This window comes from Equus asinus, chromosome 21, assembly GCF_041296235.1.
Source record: "Equus asinus isolate D_3611 breed Donkey chromosome 21, EquAss-T2T_v2, whole genome shotgun sequence".
In the NCBI taxonomy this organism is placed as follows: Eukaryota; Metazoa; Chordata; class Mammalia; order Perissodactyla; family Equidae; genus Equus; species Equus asinus.
The window spans coordinates 16,664,443-16,684,829 of NC_091810.1; the positions used below are offsets into that span (position 1 = coordinate 16,664,443).

A 20,387-nucleotide genomic window follows, 5' to 3' on the forward strand; every position below is an offset into this window, starting at 1 on the left:
TGGGAGTACAGAATGTTCCTGTGCATGGGAAGGCTCCCCGCGTTTCACCCCTAGCCATCAAAGCTCCTCGCCACAGCTGCTTCATAGGCCCAGGACCTCTGTCTTCATGCCCTGACTCCAGAGGAACCCCACCTTCCCAGAGAATCAGTTCTGTAGCAGCATATTCCCTCAAGGCTCTAAGGCTCAGCAGTTTCACACCATGTGCAATGACCTACCTGGGTCTCTGCCGAGGCACCCATCCAATCCCCACCTATAGCTCCAGCCCCACCCAGGCTCAGAGATCAGTCTTTTAAAGTGGAGGTAAAAGGAGCCTTCCTCAGTCACTCAGGTGACTTAGTATCAAGTCAGTATGGCATGTGCTAGACCTGCTCTGACCTCCTTATGTCCATTCTGGGAAACTGGCTCCAGCTGTATGCCTGAGATCAAACCTTATATCCCAGTTATAGGAGTTGAGCTCTAGACTTGTGGCGAGCTCTTGAGTTCCTACACTGATACCTGGAGAGGCCTGCCTTATTCTTGCCAGATCCCTCCCAGGATCCTGCTGTGGACCTTTCTGTCACCACCTGCTTGTGTGCATGTACCCCTATGACTTACTTTACCTAAAGTTAAAGAAGCCCATAATTCTCTCTTGTAAGATCTCTCTGAGCTTACTCCCCACCTGGACAGACATCTTTTTTTGTCCTCTTCCTTAGTCTCCAGGATGGACAAGTTCAGATATCCTGTTGTTAGGTTTCAGGCACCTGAGTTTTGTCTTTCCTGTCACTGACCCAGTTCTTGTTGGACACTGGAGGTCTCAGTGTCAGGGTACTGCAGATTGAGGTAGGGAAGAGAGTGAAGTGAAGACTCTTCCTGGAGCAAGACTCTGATGTCTGAAAACCTGAAGCCACACTGAGCCCCTGGGAAGAATAACACTGTGGAAACCATTTTCCTCCATCTGGAATTCTCATCACCTCCCTCACAGAATTGTTATATTACATTTGGTCAGGTCTATGAGTCACCCAATACACCAGCTGGCATGTAAGTGCTCTGTAATTGCAAATTTCCTTTCACCCACAATGTCCCCTCCAACCCTAGGCTTTCCTATCAGACTTAGGAGTTTCCAGGAATGAAAAATATAGAAAGAACACAGGGCTGGGAGTTAAGAGAATTCACACAGAACACAGGCTCTGCTACCAACTTGCTGAATGAATCTAAGCAAATCAAGGTAAAATAGGAGGTTGAACTAGATCAGAGGTTTTCAAACTTTTTTCTAAAGCAATGGAATCCGTTTTCCAGGGGAAATATATGCAGAGATAAAGGCACAGAACTGCACTGGTCAAAGTGGGGCTGGAGTACCAGAACCCCTCTGACAGGGACCCAGTTACCTCTAAGTGAGTTCTGAGTCCATAAAGCTTTCTCTACCATTGGACTAAGAGCTCTCTGAGGGCAAGAGCTGATTTTCTCTGCCTTCCTCTACTGCTTCCACACAGCACACATCATTGGGTTCTGCACACTATACATAGCACTGCTATCCTACTCCAACACCTGATTTTGAAACCACCTCTGCAAGCTAGAGATGGTAATTCTGGAGACAGTGACAATGACCCTGAGGACAGAAGGGACCTTACCGGACAACCTTTGTGCCATTCCGGAGAACCTGCATATCCACAGCATAGGTCCCATCTGCATGGGCCACCAGGTTGAGCTCTGAAAATTCCGCCTGGAAAATAACAGTAGGGGATTAAGAGGGTAGATTTCATCTTGTGTTTTCTAGTACAATTAAAAAAATCAATAAAAATAACAGTAGGAGAATAAGCCCCCTGTCCTGACTTGGCCAAGTCCTCCACATAGCAGCAGCAGCAGCAGCAACTGCAGCCCCACCACCAAACATTTATTTACAGTTTTCAAAGCATTTTCACAAACTTATTGAGGCAGGAAGGACAGAGATAATTATCCTCATTTACCAAAGGAGCAATTAAGTGACTTTTCTGAATAAACAAAACTTATTGTTGGCAGAGACAGGAGCAAAACTTGGGTCTTTGGACTCCCAATCCAGCAGCCTTTGTGCTGCCTCTCTACAGGGCAGGAACGTGAACCAGGGCAAACATGATCTTATCAGTTTTAATATAAAAGCACTAGGTTTTAGTTTAGGCAACTGTGTTTTAGTTATGTTCTGCCTCCAACTAGCTGCACAAGACATTAGACAAGTTGCTTGTCCTCTCTGGAAGGACAGATTCTTCCACCTATAAAATGGGAATAATTTTTATCAAGCCTGCCTATCTAACAAGTTATTTTAAGAACTGAATGCAATAATGGATAGGAAAGTACTCTGTAAATCACACCACACTGTGTAAGGAATGGTGAGTAACTTCTATTATTACATAGAAAATACACGCATTGTTTAAAGTGGACATCCCCCTCTCCACCCAAACAGATCTAATCTCTATTTGTCAAGAAGCAAAGGATAAAGGAAAATAAAAAAGGAGTCTTTCAGGATTTGACTGCATTAAAACAAGGAGGTGTTCTTTTCTAAGTTCTCTCCAAAATGTAGCCTCAGGCCCAGAGCAGGCAACACTGGAGGCCACACACCTGAATGGCAGACATGTGCTTACTCAGGAATACCACATGTGACCAATAATACAGAGGTGCAGCCAGTGTCCTAGGAAAACATTCCTCTAAGGTCTTCTTCCTCAGCCTGAGAATCTTGTGCTGCAAGAGGGCACTAAGAGCCATACTGCTTGCCTCTCTACAGACAGCAGAAACATGAAAAGAAGTCAGGGAAATTGAAAGATGCAGCCTTCAGGACCATGTCTCATAGAGAGAAAAGTCCTAGGGAAAGGGGGGAGTTGAGGAGATGGAGAGCCTGGAACCCAGTGATGGATACTGTACTCTACTCAGTTGACCTAGGTGGTTCACACTGGGATGCCAAGAGGGAACAATGATGACGCAGATGCAGTTCTGGGCTTCGGGCTGATTACCTGTTCCACTTTGATATCATAATCTCCAAGGATTTTTTTGCCCCGAAAGCACTTGGTCCTGGAAAAAGGAAAAAACCCATATAAATTAGTTTTGTACTAGTGTTTGACGTCAGAAATTCACTATCACAAAGATGAGGACTGCAGCAGACAGAACCCTGGAATGAGAGTTAAGAGACCTGGGTTAGGGTTAGACCTTACCTCTGCTGTTGGATCACCATGAGACCGAGCCTCGAATAAACCACTTCCTCTCCCTAATGCTCAACTTACCAACCTATAAAACAATCCAAAGCATCTTTTCACTCTCAGGTTTTGTGATTTTATAACACCCCTGGTCTTTTGGCTACAAAAGTCTAGAAGTAGTAATTTCCGTAATGCTATTTCTGGTAAAGACTAGGTCAATCTTATGCATCTCTACAGTTTCCTTACCTTCCACCATCCTATGTTTCACTCTAATTTTCTAGTTGGTTTCCACTGTTGGAATTTTAGTTTTTAAAGAAACTGTTATCATTTCACCTCTTCATACCCATCCATCCAAAAAAGATGTGAGGCAATTAATAATTTAAAAAGCAAATACAACCAACAAAACAAGGATTAAATGACAATCAATGAATGAGAGAGAGAGTTAATTATACTGGGGAATGGGAAAACGTGAGGAAAGCTGCTACAATGGAACACAAAACCTATCCTTTATTTCTTAGCAGTCAAGAAAATGAGTCAAGGTGAGCTATACAGCACTTATTATTTTCCCATTTTGTCACGGATCTGGAGGACCCTCACATTTATGCATTAATGGCTTCACAGCCCCTCATAAGTGGACTTATACTTATATCCATTCCTACTTAACCTACCCTCTCCCCCATAAGATTTTCTTACCTGCCCATTTAGGCTGGTCCTCTATTTGTAAAAAGGGCCTTTCCACACTGTATCTGTTAGTTAGATCAGGCTTGCTTTTCCAGTGCTTGAAATTTCAAATTAGCATGTTTCACTGGAGGTTTTCAAGAAGTCCCTCCCCAAAATAAAGGAATAAACTAGCATTTATTGGGCATCATGTTCTAGGAACTGTGTGTGAATTGCTTTCAAGAACATCTCATTTAACTCTCATAACAACTTATGAGATAGGGAGAAAGGTCTCATTTTCAAGAGGGGGAAACCAATACTCAGAGGAGGAAAATGGCATATACAATCATACAGTAACTTAGTGACAGAGCCAGTATTCACACCCAAGTCTGACTCCAATGCCCTTGGAGTCTGAGGGCATAGCACAGTCTCCCTCTGCTGATTCTCTTCATCCTCACTTCCCCACCATTATAAAAACTGACTTGTCATGTGTGCTGCATTGCATGTTTTTTTCCCCTCATTTTCCTTCCCCTGCTGAAAAGGGACTTGACGCTGTGAGCACTAGTCCCACTACAAATACTTCCTACCCTGCTTCCTGTGAACCACCCAGGATGAGGCCAGGCTATTTCCTTTCCTCTCTAGGTTCTGGAACAGTTTGTTCTAGGAAGCTGTCATTTATCCTACCCAAGTCTCTGGCCACCCTCAAATTGCTCCTCAGAGGCACTCAGCCATCCTAGAGCTGGATCACTGAAGTCCATCCCCCCACCTCTGCCCCAATTCCTTACTAAGCTTCATCAGCTTGGTCCCAGGTTCCTGTTCAACATTCATAGCTCAGCAAGCCCCTCCAGCAAGGAGCCTATAGCATATCCCAACCCTCTGGCTACTGTTCTGTCTTATTTATGGGTTTAAATAATAGTCTATGCATGGCAGTACACTGCTCTGCAGATCTTGGACTCTGTAGGTCTTTGTCCACGACTATAAAAAGGAGGAACTAGAGTAAATGACCAATGAGGTTCCTTTCTTGCATTGGTGAGGTGCATCTACCTTGTTATCAGCAATGCTTTTCCAATGCTTCCTCCCATCTTCCTGTCTCAAAATAGCTCTCCTTCTGTGAGGTAAGTCTCAGAGACATGAAAAACAACCTCTCATTCTGTATGATGCCTGACATTTTCCAAGTACATTCCTTGCCTTATCTGTTCCTTACAACACTGTGAAGCAGCCAGGACAGACAGTGCTGTCCATTTGACTGATGGGGAAATTGATATGTCTAAATCACAGAAAAGTTCAAAAGAGTTAAGCTTAGAACTAAGAGTTTACATCTAGGTGCTTACATAACGTCAAGTTTTAAAATTCACTCATATATTTTGTGGGTTTTGAATACTGATATTAAAGTATATTTATAAATTCTGGCTGGCTTTATCTGCCACTTCCTGTACCTGCCCATTGACCAAGTTGGCTAATGATACTGTTTTCATGCCTTCTCCCCACCCCCACCTCTCCAATTATCTTAATGCCTTTTCCTTAAGGTAATTTGGTCTGTTGGAAATCTTAGTCCATGTTTACTCGCTCTAGGCCACTGACCTCTCTTAGATGAGCCACAATCTCATAGAAAAGGAGCCGAGATGGCAGGCAGGCAGATGGGGCAGAGCATTCTGGAGAATGAACACATTCTCCCAGCTCCTGGCCCTTGGACATTTTGGTTGCAGGTATTTCCATGAAAAATTTTGTAACATACAAGCAAGTGACAGAAACACTCTTTGATAGTAAGAGAGCACTATTAGGAATCAGTGTGCTAGAATCCAGAATATGGGCTCTGGAATCATAGTCTGGGTGTATATCCTAGCTGTACCCTTTCCCGGCTGTATGACCTTATGTAAGTAAGTGGCTTACATTTTAAAAAAATTAGTATGTCCTATGGTTAAATCAATCAATCAATCTACCTTCAAAAGCATATAAAAGGATAAAATGAAAAATAAAAGTTTCTCCTTTCCCATTCCTCTCTCCTTACACATACTCCCCATCATCAGTTACAAGCATCTCTATCCAGTGTGGGGAAAATGTGTGGATGTATCTACATTCATATAAGCTTCAACATATATATACACAGCACCATGCTATATAAACTCTTTTTTTTTCTGTTTATTCTTTTTTTTGGTGGTTTTTTTTTATTGTGGTTATAACAGTTTATAAGATTATGAACTTTCAGTTGTACCTTATTATTTGTCAGACACAATATAAATGTGCCCCTTCACCCCTTGTGCCCACTCCGCACTCCCCTTCCCCCTGGTAATCTAACTAAACTGTTCTCTTTGTCTATAAGTTTGTTTATGTTCCACAAATAAGTGAAATCATATAGTGTTTGTCTTTCTCTGTCTGGCTTATTTCATTTAACATAATACCCTCAAGGTCCATCCATGGGGTTGCAAATGGGACAGTTTTGTCTTTTTTTATGGCTGAGTAGTATTCCATTGTATATACATACCACATCTTCTTTATCTAATCATCAGTCGATGGGCACTTGGGTTGCTTCCACATCTTGGCTATTGTGAATAATGCTGCAATGAACATAGGGGTGCATAAGTCTCTTTGTATTGTTGATTTCAAGTTCTTTGGATAAACACCCAGTAGTGGGATAGCTGGGTCATATGGTATTTCTATTTTCAATTTTTTGAGAAATCTCCATACTGTTTTCCATAGCGGCTGCACCAGTTTGCATTCCCACCAGCTGTGTATGAGGGTCCCCTTTTCTCCATAACCTCTCCAACATTTGCTATTTTTTTGTCTTGGTGATTATAGCCATGCTAACAGGCATGAAGTGATATCTAAGTTTAGTTTTGATTTGCATTTCCCTGATGATTAGTGATCTTGAGCATCTTTTCATGTGCCTATTGGCCCTCTGTATATCTTCTTTGGAAAAAATGTCTGTTCATATTCTCTGCCCATTTTTTGTTTGGGTTGTTTGTTTTTTCGTATTTCAGTTGTATGAGTTCTTTATCTATTATGGAGATTAACCCCTTGTCGGATATATGATTTGCAAATATTTTCTCCCAGTTGGAGAGTTGCTTTTTCATTTTGATCCTGGTTTCCTTTGCCTTCCAGAAGCTCTTTAGTCTGATGAAGTCCCATTTATTTTTTCTTTTGTTTCCCTTGTCCGAGTAGACATGGTATTTGAAAAGATCCTTTTAAGGCTGATGTGAAAGAGTGTACTGCATATATTTTCTTCCAGAAGTTTTATGGTTTCAGGTCTTATCTTCAAGTCTTTGGTCCATTTCGAGTCTATTTTTTTGTATGGAGGAAGATAGTAGTCTACTTTCATTCTTTTGCATGTGGCTGTCTAGTTCTCCCAGGATTATTTACCGAAGAGGCTTTCCTTTCTCCATTGTATGTTCTTGGCTCCTTTGTTGAAGATTAGCTGTCTACAGATGTGTGGTTTTATTTCTGGGCTTTCTATTCTATTCCATTGATCTGTGTGTCTGTTTTTGTACCAGTACCATGCTGTTTTGATTACTACAGCTTTGTAATATATTTTGAAGTCAGGGATTGAGATGCCACCAGCTTTATTCTTGTTTCTCAGGATTGCTTTGACTATTCAGTGTCTTTCGTTACTCCATATGAATTTTAAGATTCTTTATTCTATTTCTGTGAAGAATATCATTGGGATTCTGATTGGGATTGCGATGAATCTGTAGATAGCTTCGGGTAGTATGGACATTTTAACTATGTTTATTCTTCCAATCCATGTTCATGGAATATCTTTCCATTTCTTTATGTCATTATCGATTTCTTTCAGGAACGTCTTATACTTTTCCAAAACTCTTCTTTTTTGCACCTTGATTTTTTTTTTTGCTTTTAAAAACATATCTTAGTGATACCCTGTCAGTAGATACTGATGGACCTCTTCCTTTTTAATAGTTGCATGAAATTCCATTTGATGGTCATTCGGTAATTTAACCAATATTTATTGGTGAGCATTTAGATTTCCAGTTTTGGGGTTGTTTTTGCTATTACAAACAGTGCTATAATGGCTTACACTTAAGACTATATTCATAGGACAAATAATTTTTTTCCAACTTTACTGAGGTATAATTGACAAATAAAGTTGTATACATTTAAAGTGTACAACATGATGATTTGATACACATATACTTTAGGAAATGATTACCACAATCAGATTAACACTTTCGTCACCTCACATAGTTACTATTTTTTGCGTGTGTGGAAAGAATGCTTAAGATCTACTCTCTTTGCAAATTTCAAGTATACAATACAGTATTATTAACTATAGATACCATGTTGTACATTAGAAGGATACATAACTTATCTCAGAATTGCTGGTGCAAGGAATAGACAGAGTTAGTTCTACTGATATTGCCATACTGCCCCCAACCAAGAAAAAGATTATACCATTTTCCCCAGTGTCTGAAAGTTTTGGGAAATTACTTCACCTCCCCTACCATCCCCACCACAGTCCGTTCCATAAGCTGGCCATAGAGAAGGTGCTCCGTAAGGACTTTCTGACGGCAGTCTTGTCAAATCAATCCAAATTCATTCCCTTGTGTTCAATCCTAAACAGAACTCAAAATGTACATCCTTGAAGCACGGACTAAAAATATCTATGGTGCCTGTGTTGTCAATTTCCCCCTATTGTAACATTTTCTTAATAAGCCTAGCAGCTGAGGATCTATGTGAGTTTAATGGCTTGCAGCTTCCTTCATGGACAAGGCAATGAACCATCTTCTGTTATTGCTAAAATGAGTAGAGGCTTCTAGATATATAACTCTTCTTACTCAAGGCAGTGAATACCTCATTAACTCCCATCCACCTGCCAACTAGGGCTTGTGAGGCTGAAGAGCATGATTTCACAGGCTTCTCTAAGGCCCCCTCAAAACTTGGCCCAAGCTAGGCAAGCCCAGCTTAAATATCCCTTCTTTTATGCTTAGGATAATGGAGAAAGGTCTAGAAATAGGAGCCAAGTGAGCTGAATTCAGGCTGAGTTCTACTACTTCTCAGCTGCCTGACTTTGGGTAAGTAACTGCCTCTCTGAGCCTCAGTTTCCTCATGTATAAAATAGGGATAATAATAATTTTAACAATAACAGCAAACATTCACTATGAACTAACCACTATTCTAAGTATTTTATGTACTTTACCTCGTTTAATCATACCTGACTCACAGTTTGTTATGAAGACTTAATGAAACCAGATGAGAATAATTGACATGAAAGCATTTGGAAACCCTGAAATGCTATGCAAATATGAAGTACTATTAGCAAAATGCAACAAACATTTATGTACTGAGTATTATTGCTGTTTTACTATTACCACAGCCAACACGGCTTCTTCCTCTTCTGAACTTTCATCACATTTATTATCTGCTCATGATATTTGGCTCATAGCATCATGATCTGATACCATCTTCCAAACTCAGTTGTCTAACAGTCTGTGATACCCTTCTCCCACCCTCAGCCTCAGACCACTAGATTATATAATAATGCTTCAGAGCAAAGACCATCCCATACGTGAGCCCTGGAGTCTCCAGAACATTTTGGATTTTAAATATTATGTCCTGTTGGCGGGTTATATGCTCTGAGTTGAAGCCTGTGCAAATATAATCATTGTATCTATAAATTTCCAACTCCTTCACCAAGCTGTGTACTTAGGAGGTTCACAATCAGAGCTTGTTTATTGACTGGAGGTGTTAGGAGTGGTGGTTTAGGCTGGACAAATACAGAAAACCAGAAGAAGCCACCCTCAAAACTGAGTGGACTGAGCCTGTCTTTGCTGGCCCAGCCATCTTCTCCTCTCTTCTCACATATGTGCATCCCAGGGTGTCATGTTCTTTCTTCCCTATCCTATACTTCCCCACATGAAAATCTGTTCTCAATCTCCAACCACATTGGAACATATATACAGGACATACAAACAGCCTAAAGTGTCAATCCTCTCTAAGTGACTGAGGTTTGCACAAGGATCAAAACTTCCAGCTAGAAGATGAAAGTACTAGGAATGCCTTCACAGACTCCAGAAGGCATTTAGGGAGGAGGCTTTCTTGGAGCTCTGGAACTAGTCCAACACGGTCTAGACATTTATTGTTAACAAGGTGCTTAGTTTCTGGCTCTCACTGTCTCTAATTCAGGACTTCTTTCAGCCAAGCATCTCAAGCCTTTAAGAAGTTGGAAAATATACTAGAAATAGTAGAGGACTTCTATCTCCCATCCTACACTCAAAAGGTAAAAATCAGGCCTGCTGGTCTTGGAGAGAGTTTGTGAGCGCCTGCCGCCACCCCCTGGCAAGATGTATACTGCACACACGCTGTAGTCCCAGCTCAACCAACAATTTAGCCAGATGAATAGCCACCGACTCCACAGGTCCAGGGATATCCCTTCAGGTGTTTATTTGCTGCTCTGACAATCATGCCCGAAATTAATTGTTTCTTGTAAAAAGTGTACTTCCACACTCCAAGCTAGGCAGTTGGCTTTCTGCAACCTATAGACAGAAAGGCTGTGGTTTTTCAATAAATTCAGCAACAGTTCACTGAGCATGCAGTGGTAGGTGCTGGAAATGTAAAAATGCATTAGCAGTTGCCAAGTAGAGAAAGCACAGTCTAGAAAAGGAGACCAATATCCATATGGATAATTGCTACAGTCCTTTTCCACTCTTAAGATTTATTTATTTATTTATTTATTGCTGAGGAAGATTCACCCTGAGCTAACGTCTGCTGCCAATCCTCTTCTTTTTTTGCTTGAGGAAAGCTAGCCGTGAGCTAATGTCCATGCCAATCCTCCTCTATTTTTTGTATGTGGGACACCTCCACAGTGTGGCTGGTGAATGGAGTAGGTCTACGCCTGGGATCCAAACCTGTGAACCCAGGCCACCAAAGTGGAGTGTGCAGAAATTTAACCACTCAGCCATGGGGCGAGGCCCTCTTAAGATTTCTAACTAGTATTTACATTCCCACCTTTCCATCTTTTCCTTTAAAACATATTCAGAGCACACAACTAAAACAACAACAACACAAGTTTCATACAGCTCGGAAAGACGTGCAGTAAAAAGTAAGTTTCCTCTCCCTTCAAGAAGCTCACAGGTTAGTGGAGAGCAGAAGCATAACTAAAAGATTGCAATACACAGCATAAGCTGTAGCAGGAGTCTGAACAAGACACTGTGGGAATCCAAAGGAGGGAGCAGTTCTCTCTACTTGAAGTCTGGGAAGGCTCCAAAGACAGAGCTGAGTCTTAAAGAATGAGTAGGAATTGCCACGTAAAAAGGAAGCAGAATTGAAAGGTGACTGCAAAGGCACAGAGGCTGTGTGAGCACACAGCACTGCAGCAGGCCAGCTGACTGGAGGGAAGGGCACAGTGGACTGAGCAGTGACAGCTGAGGCTCCCGAGAAAGGGAAAGGACAGACTGGCAAAGAGCTTCAAATGTCAGGCTGAGTAGTTGGGACTTAACGGCTAACCTCCAAAAGATTTTTTAAAACATTTTTTATTATGGAAAATGCTATCCTCAATAGTTAACATTTTGCCAATCTTTTCATCTATCATCCTCACTGTTACTGAGACTACTGTTTGAGTATTTTAAAGCAAATCCCAAACATCATGTCATTTCTTCTGTAAAATTTTAAGTATTATCTCTAACTGGCAATGACTTAAAAAATTTTTTTTATTGTGGCAAAATATATATAACAAAATTTGCCATTTTTACCATTTTTAAGCATACAATACAGTGGCATTAAGTACATTCACAGTGTTATGCAACCATCATCACTATTTTTCATCATCCCAAACAGAAACTCTGTAACCATTAAGCAATCACAGCCCATTCTTCCCTCCTCCTAGTCCCTGGTAATTTCTAATCTACTTTCTCTCTATGAATTGCCTATCGTAGGGTAATAACTCAATTATTACTTAATAATTAATAATAATTTTTAACATCTTTACTGAGTCTATATTCAGGTTTTACCAACTGTCTCCAAAAATACTGTAAAGATTTTAAGCAGAAAGGTGACATGGTCAGATGTGCCTACAATCTGAGAGACCACTTCATCTGGAATGCGAAAGAGACCGGAGGGAGCAAACCAAGGCTAAAGATCATTTGGGAAGCTGGTGCAGTAACTAGACTTCAGGACTTGCTGTTTTACTGGTACATGACAAACCAACAGCTATTGCATAGCACTCACCTGGCAACTCAACTGATGATCTGACTGATTAGGCCTAGCTGGAAAATGACAGTGATATTAAAAAATAGGATTTAATAAAGTGATAAAAAGTGGTATAGGACTCTGACTATAGACGTTCTGGAACAGAGACATAAATGAGACCTAAAATACTCAGGTAGGGCCTATATTGGTAAAAGGGTTCTTAACTCCAGTTGGACTTGTTACCTAATTCATGAACCACAGACTTTCTTTCAGTACATGGAGAAATTTCTGTTATGGATAATTGGTTTAGGAATAAGAAACAAAGAACAGGAAGAAGTGAGCACATTTCTGGATAAAGGCAATGTTCTGTAGCTGGTCCTTGTTATTATTAATTCAGTGATTAAGTTGTTAAATCAAATGCTCTGCAATTAAGGCACTTCTTAGATAGAAAGCAAGCTGCATGGTGTCTTAGTTAACATTCATATAAATGATCTGGAAAAGAGTGCTTGGGGAAACTGCCAAGTTTGCAGATGGCATTCAGCTCTTCCAGGGATTAAAATGCCAAGCTGATTAGGGATAAACTGAAAGAAGATTGGATGTGGGCAGAAAAGTGGCAGAGGAGTTTTAATGTGACTAAATGTAAGAAAACATATTCAGGATAAATAATCTTATCAGAGGATCATGAGTGTTCAACTACCATCCAGTAAAAGGAATCTGAAATGACAGAAAATTATTTCCTTAAGACGTCAGTCCTGTGAGATGTCACAGACAAAACACAAAAAGATCGCGAGAGTGAAAGGTGAAAAAACAGTGGTTATCATCAGAAAGTTTATTGGAAACCCAACATGTAGGGTTTCTTACACTCTGACCTCATCTTGAACAAGCCATTTGCACTTTCATATTTGTGTTACAGCATATAAGGTCCACTTACCTAAACACAAATGACATGATGAAACGGCCTGAGAAAAACAGAATAAAATGGAAAGGCTCTGGTTTTAGGAACAGTTGAAAGAATGTGCCTTCTTCAGTCTGTAAAGGTAAAGATCCAAAGCGGGGGGCCTGCCCAGTGATGCAGCAGTTAAGTGTGCACCTTCTGCCTAGGCGGCCTGGGGTTCGCCAGTTCGGATCCCAGGTGCGGACATGGCACCACTTGGCAAGCCATGCTATGGTAGGCGTCCCACATATAAAAAGTAGAGGAAAATAGGCACGGATGTTAGCTCAGGGCCATTTTCCTCAGCAAAAGAGGAGGATCAGCAGAGATGTTAGCTCAGGCTTAATCTTCCTTAAAAAAAAGATCCAAAGGGGACAGAAGACTGTGAAGGAGAAGGGAAAAAAACACTGAGTGACTAGACACAATGTCATTCATCCCAGATAACCCAAATTAATCACAATATTTCATGCCTTACAGGAATGTCATCTCAATGTTACTGGTTTTGTAGGAAAATGAGGCTCAGATAAATTAAGTGACTTGCTTAAAGGCAGCAGTTAGCAAAATTAAATTTTGGTGCTTCTGATGATCAAGTTTAGAGATTGCACACTTCTTTAGATAAGGACTGTGCTAATTCATTTTTGTACTCTCAATGCCTGTCCTACTGTTTGGCACACAGTAGATGCTAGAGAAATGTTTATGGAGTTATTGAATTGAATATAGCTAGACATTTAGAGGTTAATATCAGAGAGGGCAACCATGCTCAATTTGACACAGAGTCCTGGGCTTGAAGATCTCTGAGGATACCTACTTAGTCTTTCTCTGGAGTTTATAAAATTCCCTCAAGCGGTCTGCAGGAAGGCTTCAATAGCCTTAGGTGGGAGATGAGACCCCTTAAGAAAAACAGCAATCTCAAAGCTCTGAAAATGACTAATTTCTGAGTAAACACCACAGCTGTGACTTCAGTTGGGAACAGCAAATCACTTTTTCTGAGCAGATTTTCTGAAGATCCCTATTTTGGGGAATAATTAAATGATGCAGCATCACAAGACAACAAGATTATCAAATACAGAAAAAAAAAAAAGAATCCTGTAACTCAGGAGAACACACAATGGGAAGATTAGATGCATTTGTCTGTAATTACAGTGGAGCTGCAGAACAGAATGCTTTAGAGTCATGGGACAGATTCTCTTTCCATGACTGGCTTATAAAATTAAATCAGCCTGATCTGATATTGGAGCAAAGTGGGTCAGTTACAAAGTTTGCTTTGGAGAAACATCAAGCAAATACAATTTTCAAAAGATATAGATCTATTTTATGCCAGATAAATAGGGTTCCTGGCATTGACAAATCTCCAGGTTTGACTCCAGTGTAGGGTCACAAATCATACTCACAATCACCACTACCATCAAAGCTGCATGTTTCCATCTGCAGTAGTCTAGATACAAGGAAACATCCTTTATGATCCATCCTTCTACTGCAAACTTATCTCCCACTATTTCCCTCCTGTAAGACTGCTGCAGAGTCTTTGGGTAAATTAGAAAAAGGTACCCCTTGCTCTGGGTGGACACACCCCTGTACCAGGATACTTGGCTTGGTGAGCAGAATGTGGGGCTACATTTCATCCTCTACTTGTCTTGCCCTTGTGCAGTGAACAACCTGCACAAGAAAATACAGGAGCCCCACCCTACTACCAGTCAGACACTGAATGGTACTACTCTATCAATCTACCATTCAGACACTGTTTCCCAAATACCTCTTGTCAAACTATCACTTCTGTGCCTTGGTCCACTTAGAAATCACCTCTTTCTCACAAGAGCCAACATACGGAAGCAACCTAAATGTCTGACAATGGACAAATGGATAAAGAAAATGTGACATATACATACGATGGAATATCAGACACCCTAAAAGAGAAGGAAATCCTGCCATTTGCAACAACATGGATGAACCTGGAGGACATTTTGCTAAGTGAACTAAGCCAGACACAGAAAGACAAATACTGCATGATCTCACTTACAAGTAGAATCTAAAATAGTCAAATTCACAGAAGCAGAGGTAGAATGGTGGTTGCCACGGGTTGTAGGGAGGAAGAAATGAGATGTTGGTCAAAGGGTACAAAGTTTTAGTTATGCAAGATGAATGAGTTCTGGAGATCTAATGCATAGCATAGTGAAGACAGTTAACAATACTGTATTACATACTTGAAATTTGCTAAGTCTTCTTACTACGCACACACACAAAAATGGTAATTTCAAAGGGCTTTCATGCATCTATTGAGAAGATATTGTTTTTCTTGTTACATTTGCTGGTGTGGTGAATTACAGTGACTGATATTCAAATGTTATATGAAACGAGTTCCTGGGATGAACCCCACTGGGTCATAATGCATGATCCTTCTTATATATCATGAGATTCAGTTTTAAAATGCTGTTAAGAATTGGTGCATGTACACTTACTGGGGATTTGGGTTTGTGGTTTTCTTTCCTTGTTGTGACTTTGTCTGGTTTGGTGTCAGAGTAATAATGCTGGCTTTACGTAATGAGTTGGGAAGTAAGAGTTTTTTGTTTGTTTTTTGTTTTTGAGGAAGCTTAGCCCTGAGCTAACATCTGCTGCCAATCCTCCTCTTTTTGCTGAGGAAGACTGGCCCTGAGCTACCATGTATGCCCATTTTCCTCTGCTTTATATGTGGGATGCTACCACACATGGCTTGCCAAGCGGTACCATGTCCACACCCGGGAACCAAACCTGCAAACCCCAGGACGCCAAAGCAGAACGTGCACACTTAACCTCCGTGCCACTGGGCCGGCCCCAGAAGTGAGTTTTTGTGGAAGAGTTTATTTCTACCATAAATGTTTGGGAAAATTCACCTGTGAAGCAATCATAGATTTTCTACTTTTCTTCCAGCCTTTGGATCCAGGAATAAATCTTACTTTATCATATAATGTTTGTTTTAATACTTAATTGGATTCTATTAATTAATGTGTTACACAGAACTATTTCATCTAGATTTGTAAGTGGAATGGGACAAAAATCATTTTCTCATTGGTTTTATCCAAATTATTGTCAAGCCTCAAGAAAACTGGATGGAGAGTCTTCCATTTTCTTTTCTGGTACAAATTTTATGAATTATCTTAGCATGTATCTTAAAGCTTATTAAGACCATGTGAAAAGTAACATTAAGAAAAAAAAGGAAATCCCCCATCTCCTCATTCTTCAAGGTCAATAACAAGTTCTGCCTCCCTTATGAGATCTTCCTTGTCCTCCCCGCCTGCAGTGGTTTCTCCTCCTTCTGAAAGCTTAGTCTGAAACCCATTCACTCATCACTTTAAATGAGAAACAGCTTAGTATCATCCACTTATTTGTTATTTATGTGTGCCTCCTCATTCCTATTGCATCAGAAGCCCCGTGAGGGTGTGTACTGTGTCTTATACTTCCTTCCTATTCCCGACCACTCACACTCATACTCACCACTGCCTTAAACAAACCACACCTGGGACAGTGCTTTTATGTGTCAACTCAGATATTTGGCTAAACATTATTCTGGGTGTGTCTGTGAAGGTGTTTCTGGATGAAATTAACATTTGAATCAGGACTGAGTAAAGCAGATTGCCCTCCCCAGTGTGAGTGGGCTTTATCCAATCCATTGAAGGCGTGAAGAGTACAAAAGGTGGAGTAAGGAAGAATTCACCCTCTCTCTGCCTGACTGTCTTTGAGCTGGGACATCAGTCTTCTGCCTTTGGGCTCAGGCTGAAACTTACACCACCAGCTCTCCTGGTCCTCAGGCCTTCAGAGTTGGACTGAAACTATACCATCAGCTCTCCTGGGCCTCTAGTTTGCCAACAGATCTTGGGACTTGCCAGCCTCCATAGCTGTGTGAGCCAATTCTTTATAATAAATCTCTCTCTCTCTTTATATAGATAGATAGAGAGAGATAGAGAAATAGAGATATAGATATACAGATATAATCATTTCAAGCTGCTATAACAAAATACCATAGATTGGGTGCTTAAACAACAGACATTTATTTCTCATAGTCTTACTGTGTTTTCACATGGTGGGGAGAGAGAGAGCTCTAGTCTCTCTTCCTCTTCTTATAAGGACACTAATCCCATCATGGGAACCCCACTCTCATGACCTTATCAAAATCTAATTACCTCCCAAAGGCCCCACCTCCAAATACCATCACATTGGGTGTTAAAGCTTCAATATATGAATTGGAGGTGGGGGTGCGGCAAACATTCAGCCCATACCACCACCCTTAATAAAGACCTATTGCTTGATTCCTGGCAGAGGACACATACCCACCTGGGACTTGAGGGAATGAGGAACCACAATACATAAAACAGTACCATACAAGACTACACAATACTGTACGTTCATCAAATGCCAAAAACAAATAGCCATTTATACCTTTCAGCTGGAGTATACACTCTGTGAAACAAAAGAAAGAGTTCTTTCCCCACCATGTTACACAGAAACAAGTTATTCAAGCCAACTCAGAATTTTTGCATCTTAATCAATTGCTGAGTGGCATGGTACAGAGGAAAGAGCATGGATTTTAGAACCAGACTAACCTGGGTTTAAATCTCAGGTTTTCAACTTACCACTTGAACTTGGGCTCTTTACTTCTCTGTATCTTCATCTATAAGATAAAGATAATACCTATTTCTAAAGCTTGTTAGATTTAAATGACCCTGCCTTTAACGCATCCTCAAATATGCTAAACTTACCATCTCTTTTGGGCTTTTGCACTTGCTGCCAGATCTATCCTTCCCCCAGATCTTTGCATGTTCTGCTTCTCACCACTTGAGCCTCAGCTCACACATTACCTCCTCAGTGATGTTTTTCTAACTACCTGAGCTAAGGTAGTCCCCTCCCCTCCCAGTCATTCTCTCTATATTATTTTCATAGACATTATTTTAAAATTTCCTTGACTTTTCATTTCTTTTCTATCTCCCCAACCAAAATATAAGTTCCATGAAAGTAGGGACCTTGCTGTCATAACTGCTGTATCAATACCATCCCCAGCTCTACTATAACGCCTAGCACATGTTAGACACCCAATGATATTTGTAGAATGAATAAATGAGTATGTAAACTATGTAGCACAGCACCCATCCACACATTTTAGGACTCGTTCTTCCTCCTTTTTATGTAAAAATCACTGGGCTAAACAATGTGTCTGTGTTGAGTCTTTTGAAATAGCATTTCAACAAGATGGATTTATTGTTTGAATGCTGATCAAGCATTTATATAAACAGAAATATAGTCATTTACTCCAATGTGTGATGAGACCATCCTCCATTTCAATGTTCTATTCTAGGTACAATCAAGATACCAGTTATTGAAGTGTTTATAGACTTCACTCTCACATGAGAGGTTAATAACATAATATTCCCTCAGCCTTCTGAGAGGGAAAATTTTGCTTAGGTACCTTTTATCCACGAGGAAACAGAGATCCAGAGAGAGGAAATACTTGATTAGTTCAAAGTCAAACACCTAGTGAGAGGCAGACCACATTCCCTTTCCATCCCACCTTGCTGCCTTCTTAGAGCAAGAAAGGCAACTCTCCCCAAAATCAAAGAACACTGGAATCCAACAGATAGAGATTCCTAAATGATATTATAGGATGTGGAAACTGAGGACTTGATTTCCATTCAAAGTGCTTGTGAGATCAAGAATGATAAAGAATATAAACAGGGGCTGGCCCCGCGGCGGAGTGGTTAAGTTCGCGCGCTCCGCTGCAAGCAGCCCAGTGTTTCGTTGGTTCAAATCCTGGGCGCGGACATGGCACTGCTCATCAGACCAAGCTGAGACAGCGTCCCACATGCCACAACTAGAAGGACCCACAACGAAGAATATACAACTATGTACCGGCGGGGGGGGGAGGGGGGTGCCTTTGGGGAGAAAAATTAAAAAAATTTTTTTAAAAAAAGAATATAAACAGCTAAACATTATCGAAGCATAAGAAAGCTTTATTTACTTTTATCACTTTACTGATGCATTGATTCTGTTTGTAACACTACATCACCAGGGCACAATTCATACAGCAAATTGCTAGAAGAAAATAAGAAAAGAGCTCTCCCCTCATTCTGCTCTCATTAGAAACAAAGACTTGATCCTCTTTTCCTAGTCCAAGTACAAACTGCTATGGCTGGTATTATCAACCTACTCACCACCATGGCTGAGGAGAAATATCCTTGTACCTCAAGGCAACAACACTTTGGATTTCCAAATCCAAACCCAGGTGGCACATTCCATTCTCAATTTTCCAACTGGCACAAATTCAGGAGGAGAGATTATTCACCAGAATAGGCACCAATGAGTGAATTTTGGCAGGCCAGGAGAAGAACTGGCACTGTTCTGAAGAGACATGCCACCGGCTCCCAGATGCACCTGAGTTTAGCAAGATGTAACCATACATGTTCTGAATGGAGAAATGGATCTTAGATGCTATCTTCTCATTTCTATAGTTGAAGAAACTGAGGCTAAAAAGGGAAAAATGGCCCAAGGTCATGCAGTGGGAACCCTGTGGGAACACTGATCTCTTCTCTTTCCAATGCTCCTTTCATTACATCAAGTTTAGTCCAGAATGGCTCTGGACAGCAGCTCATGCCTTAGTATAGAAGTGCAAAGATATATGGTGCTATTCTGGTTCTCTTCTCTTCAATGAAGTTGTCTATCCTTTTAGGCACCTCTAATGATCCACTGAAATGCCCCTCACATTCAACAAGCCCAAAAGAGTAGTTTTAAAAACCAATCCAGGGGCTGGCCTGGTGGCACAGCAGTTAAGTTCTCACGTTCTGCTTCGGTGGCCCGGGGTTCGCCAGTTCGGATCCTGGGTGCGGACATGGCACTGCTTGGCAAGCCAAGCTGTGGCAGGTGTCCCACATATAAAGTAGAGGAAGATGGGCACGGATGTTAGCTCAGGGCCAGTCTTCCTCAGCAAAAAGAGGAGGACTGGCAGCAGATGTTAGCTCAGGGCTAATCTTCCTCAAAAAACAAAACAAAAAACAATCCAAACTGATCTGCCTGAAAACCCAGTTCATTTTATCCTTAGTGTTTGGGTTTGGATTCCATCCTCTGAAAGGAGTCTGTTACTCAGTGCTGTCATAAAGAAATATATTCCATAAACCTTTAAAAATATTCTCATCATTTACTCATTCAACATAGATTCATTACATGAGGCACCTACTATTCATCCAATAATATGCAAAGCACTGGGTGTAGGGTAGGGAAAGGAAAGACTATAGATCCCTCACAGTTCTGGCACAAAGAAGAATAAAAATAAATCAGTGTTAACAGAAGTACAGTAGATTATTTACGTCAGAGTCCAAGCACCAGAATTATATGAACTATTATAAAATTAATAATAGCTAATATTTATTAAGTATGTAGTAAGCACTAGTTACTGTGCTGACTTTACACACCTTATTCAATTAATTCTCACATCAATCATATAAGGCAGGTAGCATTATCTCTTAATCTTACAGATAAGATAACTAAGGCACAGAGAGATTAACTTG

At 40.7% G+C, this 20,387-nt stretch overlaps 1 protein-coding gene across 1 annotated transcript in view; it reads right to left on the reverse strand.

Annotated features, from left to right (window-relative positions):
- SYN2 (synapsin II) overlaps positions 1-20,387 on the reverse strand; it is a 174,613-nt gene that overhangs the window by 45,569 nt on the left and 108,657 nt on the right. Inside the window, exons 2-3 of the mRNA XM_044754059.2 lie at positions 2,958-3,015; positions 1,608-1,699 (exon numbers count right to left, since the gene is read on the reverse strand). Coding sequence (XP_044609994.1) covers positions 1,608-1,699; positions 2,958-3,015 — 150 coding nt within the window. The remainder of the gene's footprint in view (positions 1-1,607; positions 1,700-2,957; positions 3,016-20,387) is intronic.